This window comes from Esox lucius, chromosome 7 (assembly GCF_011004845.1).
Source record: "Esox lucius isolate fEsoLuc1 chromosome 7, fEsoLuc1.pri, whole genome shotgun sequence".
Taxonomy (NCBI): domain Eukaryota; kingdom Metazoa; phylum Chordata; class Actinopteri; order Esociformes; family Esocidae; genus Esox; species Esox lucius.
Window position 1 is genome coordinate 41958899 of NC_047575.1, and position 13479 is coordinate 41972377.

Sequence of the window (13479 nt, forward strand, 5' to 3'; positions counted from 1 at the left end):
CAGGGGTCTTGGTGCTCGGTCAACTGAACAAGCTTCACTTTGGATGCTTGCTCTTTCCTAAAGAAGAAACTCTGTCTTTTGTGTAACAATTTATTGGTCTCTTTTACTTTTAACAGTGGAGTTATTGTGCTGTATTACTTGTTCATGTCTTTGTGGTTTGATGCTTGAGGATATCATTGAATAGTTATTCTATTAATAGATTCACTATTTATTTGAAGTTATTCCGTGATTATAGTGTTTTAGTTAAGTATTTTAATAAGTTGTAAGGGTTGATAATTCAAGATGTCTTATACTGAACTTCTAGTGAATTTCACAGGGCACAATGTGGAGGAGTTTACCATTACAGGATTTGACCACCTCTCCCACCAGAAGCTCCTGGGCTTCCTCATCTTCTTCACTTATTTGCTGGTGCTTCTTGGAAGTGTCACCAACATCTGCATCATTACGACAGACAGGCGACTCCACACACCAATGTACATCCTCATCTGCAACCTGGCCTTGGTGGACATCATGTACACTACCAGTGCCAGCACCACCATGATCTCTATACTGCTGGCTGAGGTCAAGACCATCTCCTACTACTCCTGCATCTCACACATGTACGTCTACCACCTGGGGGACATTGAAGAGTGTCTTGCGTTGACAGTCATGGCTTTGGACAGAACTGTCGCCATCAGCTCGCCTCTTAGGTATCACACCATCCTGACTAATACACGCATCTTCCTGTTGATCATTGCTTCCTGGTTGATAGGGTTTGGGGCCATGGGGGTGTTAGCAGCTCAGGCAGACAGCCTTCCATACTGTCAGCCCATCATCAGATACGTGTTCTGTGACCACCCTGCTATGATCAGAGCAGCATGTGTGAACCCCGAACCCTATTGGATGCTTGGCATCATCTTCGGTATTTGGGTGCTTGGTGTACAGTTCACACTTATTTTACTGTCCTATGTGAAACTCATCTACACTGTACTGAGGCTGCCCAACACTGGGAGCAGAGTGCAGGTGTTTAATACCTGCATTTCTCACATTATCGTGGTGTCGAGTTATTTCACTCCAAAAATTGTCTCTGTGTTTTTGACTAGGATAGGTGTGAAACTCAGTCTGACAGAACGTAATGCCATACTCATTGCAGCTACTCTATTGCCTTCTCTGATCAACCCTACAGTCTACTGTCTAAAGACCAAAGAGATTAGAAGAAGACTCGTTCAGATACTGACTAGAACAAAATAGATTTGTTTTTCAATTACATTTTAAATAGAAGATTCAATATAAACAGCATTCTTTTTTTTATATATGTTTTGCATAAAACAGATTTCAGTAGAGATAGCATCATCAGAGTTCTCTTTTACTGTGATCTCCATGAACATAGTAAGAGCTTAAAAAGCGACATTGTCTAAAAGCGCAAACAAGCTCTTGAATCCAGTCCCTGATTGCTCTTCAATAATTATTGTCCAGGAAACATTCTGAATGATTGTAGATTTTTCCATCTCCATTAGACATATACCTTTGTTAATGATATATTTATACATATATGTTTAGTACACACGAAAGGTTTCAAGTGAATTTGCAAGTGTGTCCAAACTGACTGGTACAGTATATACAGTTAGGTCTGGAAATATTTGGAAACTGACACAATTTTCATAATTTTGGCTCTGTACGCCATTACAATGGATTTGAAATAAACCAACCGAGATGAAACTGAAGTGCAGACATTCTGATTTAATTCAAGGGGTTGAAGAAAAATATTGTATGAAACGTTTAGAAATTGCAACCATTTTTCAAACACAGTCCCCTTATTTCAGGGGCTCAAATGTAATTGGACAAATTATCACAATCATAAATAAAATGTTCATTTTTAATACTTTGTAGAGAATCCTTTGCAGGCAATGACTGCTTGAAGTCTGGAACACATGGACCAAATGCTAGGTTTACGCCTTTGTGATGCTTTTCCAGGCCTTTAATGTAGCTGTCTTCACTTGTTGTTTGTTCGTGGGTCTTTCTGCCTTAAGTTTTGTTTTTAGCAATTGAAATGCATGCTTGATTGGGTTGAGATCAGGTGACTGACTCGTCCCTTGCAGAATATTCCACCACTTTGCCTTAAAAAACTCCTGGATTGCTTTTGAAGTATGTTTTGGGTTGTTGTCCATCTGTAAATTGAAGCGCTGTCTAATCAACTTCGCTGAATTTGGATGAATCTGAGCAGACAATATATCCCTATACACTTCAGAATTCATCCGGCTGCTTCTGTCTTCTGTCACATCATCAGTAAACACTAGTGATCCAGTACCATTGGAAGCCATGCATGCCCATGCCATCACACTGCCTCCAACGTGTTTTACAGATGATGTGGTATGGTTCGGATCATGAGCAATTCCACGCCTTCTCCATACTTTTTTCTTCCCATCATTCTGGTACAGTTTGATCTTAGTTTCATCTGTCCAAAGAATGCTTTTCCAGAACTGGGCTGGCTTTTTTAGATGTTTTTAGATGTTTAGAAGTCTAATCTGGCCTTCCTGTTCTTTAGACAACAGCTTCCAAATGCGAATGCCACACCTGGAATCAGCTCCAGACCTTTTACCTGCTGAATTGATGAAGAAATAATGAAGGAATAACCCAGACCTGTCCATTAGTTAATTGTCCAATTACTTTTTATTCCTTGAAGAAGAGGGGGCTACATAATAAAGAGCTGTAATTCCTAAATCCTTCCTCCAATTTGGATTGGATATGTGAAAACCCTCACATTAAAGCTACGAGGTTACACTTTAAGCCCATATCTGTTATTTAACTATTACTTGAATATACACTCACCTAAAGGATTATTAGGAACACCATACTAATACTGTGTTTGACCCCCTTTCGCCTTCAGAACTGCCTTAATTCTACGTGGCATTGATTCAACAAGGTGCTGAAAGCATTCTTTAGAAATGTTGGCCCATATTGATAGGATAGCATCTTGCAGTTGATGGAGATTTGTGGGATGCACATCCAGGGCACGAATCTCCCGTTCCACCACATCCCAAAGATGCTCTATTGGGTTGAGATCTGGTGACTGTGGGGGCCATTTCAGTACAGTGAACTAATTGTCATGTTCAAGAAACCAATTTGAAATGATTCGAGCTTTGTGACATGGTGCATTATCCTGCTGGAAGTAGCCATCAGAGGATGGGTACATGGTGGTCATAAAAGGATGGACATGGTCAGAAACAATGCTCAGGTAGGCAGTGGCATTTAAACGATGCCCAATTGGCACTAAGGGGCCTAAAGTGTGCCAAGAAAACATCCCCCACACCATTACACCACCACCACCAGCCTGCACAGTGGTAACAAGGCATGATGGATCCATGTTCTCATTCGGTTTACAGCAAATTCTGACTCTACCATCTGAATGTCTCAACAGAAATGGAAACTCATCAGACCAGGCAACATTCTTCCAGTCTTCAACTGTCCAATTTTGGTGAGCTCGTGCAAATTGTAGCCTCTTTTTCCTATTTGTAGTGGAGATGAGTGGTACCCGGTGGGGTCTTCTGCTGTTGTAGCCCATCCGCCTCAAGGTTGTGCGTGTTGTGGCTTCACAAATGCTTTGCTGCATACCTCGGTTGTAACGAGTGGTTATTTCAGTCAAAGTTGCTCTTCTATCAGCTTGAATCAGTCGGCCCATTCTCCTCTGACCTCTAGCATCAACAAGGCATTTTCGCCCACAGGACTGCCAGATACTGGATGTTTTTCCCTTTTCACACCATTCTTTGTAAACCCAAGAAATGATTGTGCGTGAAAATCCCAGTAACTGAGCAGATTGTGAAATACTCACCGGCCCGTCTGGCACCAACAACCATGCCACGTTCAAATTAGCTTAAATCACCTTTCTTTCCCATTCTGACATTCAGTTTGGAGTTCAGGAGATGTTCTTGACCATGACCACACCCCCAAATGCATTGAAGCAGCTGCCATGTGATTGGTTGATTGGATAATTGCTTTAATGAGAAATTGAACAGATGTTCCTAATAATCCTTTAGGTGAGTGTATTTTGGTAAACAGACAAAATAACAAAACATGTCAGTGGGGAATGGATGTGCGTGGGGTGTAAGATTGGATTAATTGTGTTGTTTTAAATCTGAAAATCAAAAAAGACCACTGAAAGCATTTGACTTTACATCGGCATGTTCAAGACGTACTACGCAGGATTAAACACGCCAATTGCGCAGGAATTGAATGTTATACATCCGCCCTGTACAGAAGGTCAATACCGTTCTGACACAATTGACTCCATACATGGAATACTTGGAACACACTGATTGTCAGCAGTACTAAATGGGTAAGAATCCATCACCACAGGGTTCAACTCTGTTCATGCATTCTGGACACTGAGTCACCAGGCTTCCTAATAAAAACAAATAAGAAAATATAAGAGTTGCTCTCAGCTTTGGTATATTGGCCTTATAGCACACATCAGGCCATATTGCTTTACTATACCCTCATGACTCCTCTGGTGTAGGTGTGTACATCTACAATACTACTGGTCCTATGTTCTTCTGGCAATTTACTGCTTATTGTCCCCTTGATTACAGGAAAGGTATGAAATCCTGGTGTGCTGCAGAATGCAAACTAATTGGCATAAATTGTTATATGCTGCTCAAAAATATTTCCTATCAGGGGCCAAAACTTAGGCTACTATTAATTGGCTGTGATATTCTGTTCTGTCATTTGGGAGCCCCCTCTCCCACACCTTCTCTGTTTTTCTCCATGTGGACTGGTCTCCTACGGTATAAGGGCTGACACTCATAGTGACACAGTATCACATCTAGGCAGGGGTCTTGGTGCTCGGTCAACTGAATAAGCTTCACTTTGGATGCTTGCTCTTTCCTAAAGAAGAAACTTTGTCTTTTGTGTAACAATTTATTGGTCTCTTTTACTTTTAACAGTGGAGTTATTGTGTTGTACTTTCTTTATGCTATTCGGTGATAATAGTGTTTTAGTATTTTAACTAGTTGAAAGGGCTGATAATTCAAAATGTTTTATAGTGAACTTCTAGTGAATTTCACAGGGCAGAATGTGAAGGAGTTAACCATTACAGGATTTGACCACCTCTCCCACCAGAAGCTCCTCGGCTTCCTCATCTTCTTCACTTATTTCCTGGTGCTTCTTGGAAGTGTCACCAACATCTGCATCATCGCGACAGACAGGCGACTCCACACACCAATGTACATCCTCATCTGCAATCTGGCCTTGGTGGACATCATGTTCACTACCAGTGCCAGCATCACCATGATCTCTGTACTGTTGGCTGAGGTCAAAACCATCTCCTACTACTCCTGCATCACAGGCATGTACATCTACCACCTGGGTGACATTGAAGAGTGTCTTGCACTGTCTCTGATGGCTTTGGACAGAACTATCGCCATCAGCTATCCTCTTAGGTATCACAGCATCCTGACCAACCCACGCATCTTCCTGTTGATCATTGCTTCCTGGTTGATAGGGATCGGGGTAATGGGGAAAGTAGCAGCTCAGGCAGACAGCCTTCCATACTGCCAACCTGTCATCAGATACGTGTTCTGTGACTATCCTGCTATGGTCAGAGCTGCCTGTGTCGACCCTGAACCCTATTGGATGATATCCATAATCTTGGGTATGTGGTTGCTTGGTGCACAGTTCACATTCATTCTGCTGTCCTATGTGAAACTCATCTACACTGTACTGAGGCTGCCCAACACTGAGAGCAGAGCGCAGGTGTTTAATACCTGCATTTCTCACTTCATTGTGGTGTTTAGTTTCTACGCCCCCAAGCTTGTCACTTGGCTGTTGACTAGGATAGGCGTAACACTCAGTCTGACAGAACGTAATGCCATACTCATTGCAGCTACTCTATTGCCTTCTCTGATCAACCCTACAGTCTACTGTCTGAAGACCAAAGAGATTAGAAGGAGACTGGTTCAGATACTGACTAGAAAAAGAATTACAGCTAAAAGATGAGGTAGAGAATTTCCGATTCTATCGGAAACAGCATCAATTGACAAATAATTTCCAATTTAGCTTAGAGGTCAGCAGAGGTCTCTTTGAATTGGATCTCCCTGAGGTTGGTATCACTAACACTGCAATGAACAGCTGCATTGAATTCAGACCCTGTTTTCTTTTGAATAACCACACTCCAGTAGTCATGAGTTTTTCTAGTAGCGTTTTACATGATCAACCTTCTTCCATCACACAAGGTTGAATTGTTATTACGTGTGCATTTGTTTAGCAAATAAAGCTATTTTCATCTAATTTGCGTTTAAACATTTTCGTGAATTGAATGACCAAATGATGTTCCTTAAGTGTTGCAATATCAAGAGTTCTAACTGCATTTCTGCAGTTCTAAGATAGCATTTGATTGCACTGTGCACAACTCTGGCTGTGTCAGTCCTTCGTATGGTTAAGATTTGACTGACAAACTAAAAAGATGAATTAAGATATTTCTATGGCAACCACAAGCACAAGGTTAGAACACTGTGTCACAATCAACACTACCATGGTTTCGATGTATTCAGAAACTGTTTTGTTCAATAAGAACAACTGTAAGTTAGATTTGTGAATTTTAACAGGTATTATTTTGAAGGCACCCACACTACATGTGTCATCACAGTCAATGCTGGTAACGCCTTTTCACTGCTACAACTGATTGATTGTTACCCGACTCTTTAGAACTGAGCCGACGGGACAAAGGGTTACCTTAGGGTATACATTAGGGTTCCTTGATACATTAGGGTTACAGTAATGTACAGTACTATAGCTACGCTGTGCTACGTAGCTTTGGTACAGTATGTAACACTTCCTAGCAGTGTATTAATTAATAATCACCTCTGGTAAATGTTCCCCAGTGTGACAGCGTCACCTGAATGGGTCATTGTTAATGAATGAACCCAACCAGGGCCTGGTTATTGAGGTCTGTTGGCATGGTGATGGAGGGGGCCGTGAGAGCTTAATATCAATTCTAACTAATTGTGGTTTAATGTCGCCTGTCACAACATTCAGGGGAAGCCTGACATGACTGCTGTGTGTGTGTGTCTGCCAGTGTGTGTGTGTGTGTCTGTCCCAGTGCCTAGACTCAGCAGGCTACTGTCTCCTCAGGTGTGGCCACATTCTAATTGGCCCCCTAATTGGGGGCCAATTTGTTAACTTCAGGGAGTGTGACATTAGATCCTTTGAGAAAGTTAATGACCTATTATTTAACCTACTTACCGCCTTCTAACATTGAGGGAAGTAAAGGGTTCATGTAAAGAGAAAGACAGCCTTCAGAAAGATTCAGCAGATTGTAACATTTAAAATATGCTCCGGCCTGTTACTTAAAAAATGGATGAGTCTGCCTCTACTTCCTCCCTCCCTCCCTTCTGTCTTCTCTGATGTTTACATCACTAAACTAATGAGCAAAGGGGAGGGCAGTAAACTCTAGAGGAGGCAGTATTCTCACAGGTCAGCCTCGCTGTTACTGTTGCCCTTTGCAGATAACAAACATTGCTGACAGTTCTCTCCCTCCCTTTTCACCCCCGCTCCTGTGTCATCATTATTGACAATCCCTCCATCCCTTCATCCCTCTTGTGTCATCATTTGCAGAGTGCGAATTTCTAGGCAATGTGGACAAACATGTCCTCATTAGGTATCTCAGTAGACTGACTCAATGCTTGGCAAGGCAACAATATGTTGACAGAAAGGTAGGGCCTACTGTTTCACCTTCCATGAAAGCACTGACTAACATGGGAAAAAACTAGACCTGATAAGGTCATTAAATCTTTTCACATTAAATCTTTTTCAGAGTGGATCTAAATGGTCAAAATAATATTAATTACATGTTTTTGATACAACTAGTACTAGGACTCGGTCTTCTGGAACTTTGGGATGAATGTCAATTTGCCTAATTTGTCATTGGCTACTTTGTACTTGTCAGACAGACACACACAGATACACACAACACATATAACTCCACGTTTCCAGATCCATCTCAGAAAGACTCCACTCCTGAACTCTGTCAGTAACAGATTTTCAAGAAGAGGTTTCTAAGAAATGGAAAATGTATGTGATCACAAAATCTTTTAATCTTTTTTTTACTTGTATCATTCAGAACTTTTGTAAGTGCTTGAAAGTAGTGTATGCACATCCCTCGTGTTTGATATGAATGTGACACCACCAAAATAATATTCTGCTTGGAACTACAACAGACATGTCTAATTATAGACCTATCAGCATACTTCCCGTCATATCAAAAATAGCAGAGAAGTGGGTAGTCAGACAGTTGACGGCTCATCTGGAAAATGTCCAACCTTCACTACATCCATTACAGTTTGGTTTTCGGACCCATCACTCCACCGATAGTGCCCTGTGTTTGTTAACAGAAAACATAAAAGGTTTGCTTGACAAGAGTCCTTGTGTCGGGGCTGTCTTCTTAGATTTGAAGAAAGCCTTTGACTCTGTTAACCATCAGATTTTAATATCCAGGTTGACTCAATTTAACATTTCTGATCAAGCACTTTTATGGTTTAAATCCTACCTGTCCCACAGGAAACAGTACGTGGTAGTAGATGGTGTCAAATCTCCCTGTTTAGATTCTGGAGTTGGTGTCCCACAGGGGTCTGTCCTTGGGCCGGTTCTGTTCTCTCTTTTTATCAATAACCTACCAAATTCATGCCCAAACGTCTTCTCGCAGATGTATGCGGATGACGCAGTAATTTACACTCAAGCAAAAACCATCCAACAAGCAGCTGCTGATCTCACTACAGCCCTATCCTATGTGCAGGACTGGCTCAAAAATTCATGCCTCATGTTGAACACCAGAAAAACTGTGTGCATGTACTTCTCAAAAGAGTTTGTCGAAGTAAGCAGATCAAATGTCTTCTTGAATGGAGAGGAACTTCACCTGGTCTCAGATTTTAAATACCTTGGGGTAGTCCTTGATTCAACACTCTGCTTCAAAAGTCATGTAAAAAAAGTAGCAAAGGTTGTCAAATTTAATCTTCTAAATTTTTGGCACATTCGAAATAATTTAACTATGGGTGCTGCTAAAACATATTTTTATTCAATGATTATTTCTCATTTTGATTACTGTTTGACTACCTGGTCTCTTGCCTGCCCCACAACACTTAAAACCACAGAAAGCCTATATAAAAAGGCATTAAAAACATTAGATAAAAAAACGCTATCCCACCACCACTGTCAAGTTTTAAAAAAACATGGACTATTGAATTTTCAAAATATGATTAATTAAAAATGGCCTGTTTGATATACAAGGTCCTTCACTCCCTCGCTCCGCCACCTCTGAAGGACTTTATTAAATCTAAAGAATATTCTTTGAGGATCACGCGAGCCTCTACCAGAGGAGACTTGATAATACCTCACAAGCGCACCACCTTCGGTCAGACGGTCCTGTCTGTCCAGGGTGGGAACCTGTGGAATAGTCTTCCTCTAACATTAAAAGAATGTACTACATATAGCTCTTTTAAAGTCCAGTTGAAGAAATGGCTATGGGAAAATCAAAGTTGCACACATTAGTATATGTTTTATCCTTTTTTAAATTGTTTTACTTTGTAATGTGTATATGGATTAGTGTTTTCGAAGTTGAATGTAGTTTTGTGTGAATATTGTATATAGGTTTTAGCAAATTTATGAACTGACTGTAGATGTAAATTTTATTTTGCAATGTTTTTGTGAGCTGTGTGATCTTAGCTCGTGGGACTACGGATGGAAATTAGCCCTTGGCTATAATCCGGCATTTTTACATGCATGTACTCCATGTTTTGTTCATTAACATGCACTGTCCCAAATCAAATAAAAGTAAAAAAAAAAATTATAATAATACACCCGATTCCACACATTCCTGAACAGCAGCAAATTAGTAAATTGTGGTGCGTTTCTAATTTTAAAGAATTGGATGAAAAAACTAAATTAAAAACAATTATTGGAGAGGGACCTACAGCAAATATTTGAGCCAGATTTGTGCACATTTGTCATACCCTGAGGAACAGTGAGTTATCCTGCATGCACAAAACACACACAAACAAATATCCATACTCGTACTACATACGCTCAGATACACAATCACACACACCTACATTCTTAATTGTATTTATTTTAAACATGATTTTAATGATAATTGTATGCATTTTTATCTTATTACATTGTTAAATGCTTTGGCAACATTGTTCAAAATTGCAACTTTCATGTCAATAAAGCCCACTGAATTGAATGGCCTCTTTAATAGAGCTTCAGAGTTTCTCTTCAGAGATGGGAGAACCTGCCAGGAGGGCTACCACCTCAACAGCACTCCATGAATAAGGCCTTCATTGTAGAGTTGCATAATGGAAGCCATTCATGAGTAAAATAAGTAGAAAATCCATCTTGCACTTGTCAAATGGCACTAATGGACACTTTATGAAAACCAGAAAGGCAAGCCTAGCTCAGCCGGCCTGCAATTAAAATTGATTAATGTGGTTGGACTCATTGGATTCAAACCCAGGTCTCCCAAATGAGGGGCTGTGTCTTTAATAGTGCCCTATGTTTGCCCAGTGTTGGTATAGCATCTCAACATTAGATCATTGTGTCACGTATTAACATCACCCTAAGTTTTAATATTTCGCAAGACACCATTTAGCATTGTGTTAAACTGAATTACATTTCTTACCTCCACCACAAATAGCATCTATGAACTGTATGGCTTTTGCCACTGGCCGTTTTAACAGCTTAATAGCCAGTAATAGGCTTACTAGTATCTAACTTACTACTTGGAATAGTTAAAAGATTTGAGCAAGTTCTAGCAAGACTGAATATGAACTAAACACAGCCAAAGTCAGTTCATGGCACAAAAATGTTTGTGTTTCTTTCATTTGTGAATGACATTGATACAATAATTATCAATATAGGTGACGAAAGCTGACTTATTCGTCAAGTGAAAAGATGAGAGAATCGTGGAAACCCCTACTCTTTTACTGCCCAAGGGGTTTTTATCTAGCCTATATTACCCCAAAAATAATGCACGGATGCGTTGTTCGAAAATCCACCAAAAATGGTCACAATATAAACAGTTTCATTACAGGCTTACTATAACGCAGCTATGGAAGGTTGTAGCCAGGGACATTTTTATCTATCTGTCAGTCAGTAAGAGACATTCACTCCTCTTACTGAGCGCTTACGGGGTCCAGCAAAAAGAAAAATTGTATCTGTCAGGCCTGAATGTCAAAAGCCATGTCTGGTGGAAACTTGGTACTGCTCATCATCTGGCTAATACCATCCCTAAGGCGAAAGCAGTGGTCATGCAGGACTGGCTTGGTGGCATGATGGACAAATCTGTGAATGTCAATTTCCAGATCTGAATCCTATCTGTTACCCCAGACCTGATGATTACAGTTACCCTATGTTCCCTAGCCAATCTGACACCTTGAGAGCATCTGCAGGTGAACAATGGAAATAACAGCCCAAACCCTGGTGTGCAAAGCTGGCAGAAGCATACAGGAGTGGAAATTTGAACATGACATCCAAATAATTTCATTTTTGTGGTTCTTAACACTGATCTACAGAAAGTTGGCAGTAATGGTTTTCTTTAGTATTGTTTTTCTGTTATTCTAACTTATTGCCACACACTATCTTGAATTGTTTGTAAATTCTATATGAAGGAATGGGAGTGGGAGGAGTGTACTGTGAGTAGAGTATATTTGTTTTTACCATATACTGTAAGGGAATTAATGTATAATTACAGGGGAGTAGCCCATTCTATAGGTCCATAAAACCAGCTTGTTGTTCCTAGATACTTTGCACAACTAGTGTTATATCCATTCTGTTTGGTTGTCTTTACTTCTTCCCATGCACGCAAAGATTTAAAGACCTTCATAGAGCTTCGGACTCATTTATCATTCTTGCGTAGAAACGGGCGTATATGTTGGCGTAAGATTTTGCTTACACTCCTCTCACCGCCTGATTTATGAAGCTGTGCGTACCTTTAAAATCCAGGTGTATGCAATACCTGCCCTTGATAAATGCCGCGGCTGAAAACGATCGTCATTAGAATAACACGCCCCTATATATTCAAGTCTCCGCTTCCCCCACGGGATTTTACGCCATGGACACACGGAAGATGGCAAAAAAGAGAAACTTCTCTCACGTGGAGATTGAGACGATCACCAGGGAGGTAGAAAGAAATAAAATGTTTTTATTTGGCAGTTTTAAAAGAGGGTTCTGGAGAGGAGAATACGGCCGATAGTAGAACCTCGGATTCAGGAGGAACAGTGTGGTTTTCGTCCGGGCCGTGGAACACTGGACCAGCTCTATACCCTCTACGGGTGTTGGAGGGTTCATGGGAGTTTGCCCAACCAATCCACATGTGTTTTGTGGATTTGGAGAAGGCATTCGACTGTGTCCCTCGCGGCATCTTGTGGAGGGTGCTTGGGGAATATGGGGTCCTGGGTCCTTTGCTAAGGGCTGTCAGGTCCCTATACAACCGAAGCAGGAGCTTGGTCCGCATTGCCGGCAGTAAGTCAGACTTGTTCCCTGTGCATGTTGGACTCCGGCAGGGCTGCCCTTTGTCACCGGTTCTGTTAGTAATTTTTATGGACAGAATTTCTAGGCGCAGCCAGGGGCCGGAGGGTGTCAGGTTTGGGGACCACACGATTTCGTCTCTGCTCTTTGCAGATGATGTTGTCGTGTTGGCCCCTTCTAACCAGGACCTTCAGCATGCACTGGGACGGTTTGCAGCCGAGTGTGAAGCGGTGGGGATGAAAATCAGTACCTCCAAATCCGAGGCCATGGTCCTCAGTCGGAAAAGGGTGGCTTGCCCACTTCAGGTTGGTGGAGAGTGCCTGCCTCAAGTGGAGGAGTTTAAGTATCTAGGGGTCTTGTTCACGAGTGAGGGAAGGATGGAACGGGAGATTGACAGACGGATCGGTGCAGCTTCTGCAGTAATGCAGTCGATGTATCGGTCTGTCGTGGTGAAGAAAGAGCTGAGCCGCAAGGCGAAGCTCTCGATTTACCAGTCAATCTACGTTCCTACTCTCACCTATGGTCATGAGCTTTGGGTCATGACCGAAAGGACAAGATCCCGGATACAGGCGGCCGAAATGAGTTTTCTCCGCAGGGTGGCTGGGCGATCCCTTAGAGATAGGGTGAGAAGCTCGGTCACCCGGGAGGAGCTCAGAGTAGAGCCACTGCTCCTCCACATCGAGAGGGGTCAGCTGAGGTGGCTTGGGCATCTTTTTCGGATGCCTCCGGAACGCCTTCCTGGGAAGGTGTTCCGGTCCCATCCCACCGGGAGGAGACCCCGGGGAAGACCTAGGACACGCTGGAGGGACTATGTCTCCCGGCTGGCCTGGGAACGCCTCGGTGTCCCCCCGGAAGAGCTAGAGGAAGTGTCTGGGGAGAGGGAAGTCTGGGCATCCCTGCTTAGACTGCTGCCCCCGCGACCCGGCCCCGGATAAGCGGGAGAAGATGGATGGAGTTTTAAAAGAGGAATAAAAGATGATGATATGA

The 13479-nt window shown here is 41.9% G+C and overlaps 2 protein-coding genes across 2 annotated transcripts; both read left to right on the plus strand.

The window, feature by feature from the left end:
* Window positions 1–282: 282 nt before the first annotated feature.
* LOC105007278 (olfactory receptor 6N1-like) lies at window positions 283–1230 on the plus strand. The gene has a single exon (XM_010866153.2). It carries the CDS (start codon window positions 283–285, stop codon window positions 1228–1230), a length of 948 nt encoding a protein of 315 aa, XP_010864455.2.
* A 3777-nt stretch (window positions 1231–5007) lies between these two features.
* Window positions 5008–5970, plus strand: LOC114839525 (olfactory receptor 10G4-like). The gene has a single exon (XM_029121154.2). The coding sequence runs from the start codon at window positions 5008–5010 to the stop codon at window positions 5968–5970; it is 963 nt and encodes a 320-aa protein (XP_028976987.2).
* The last annotated feature ends 7509 nt before the right edge of the window (window positions 5971–13479 follow it).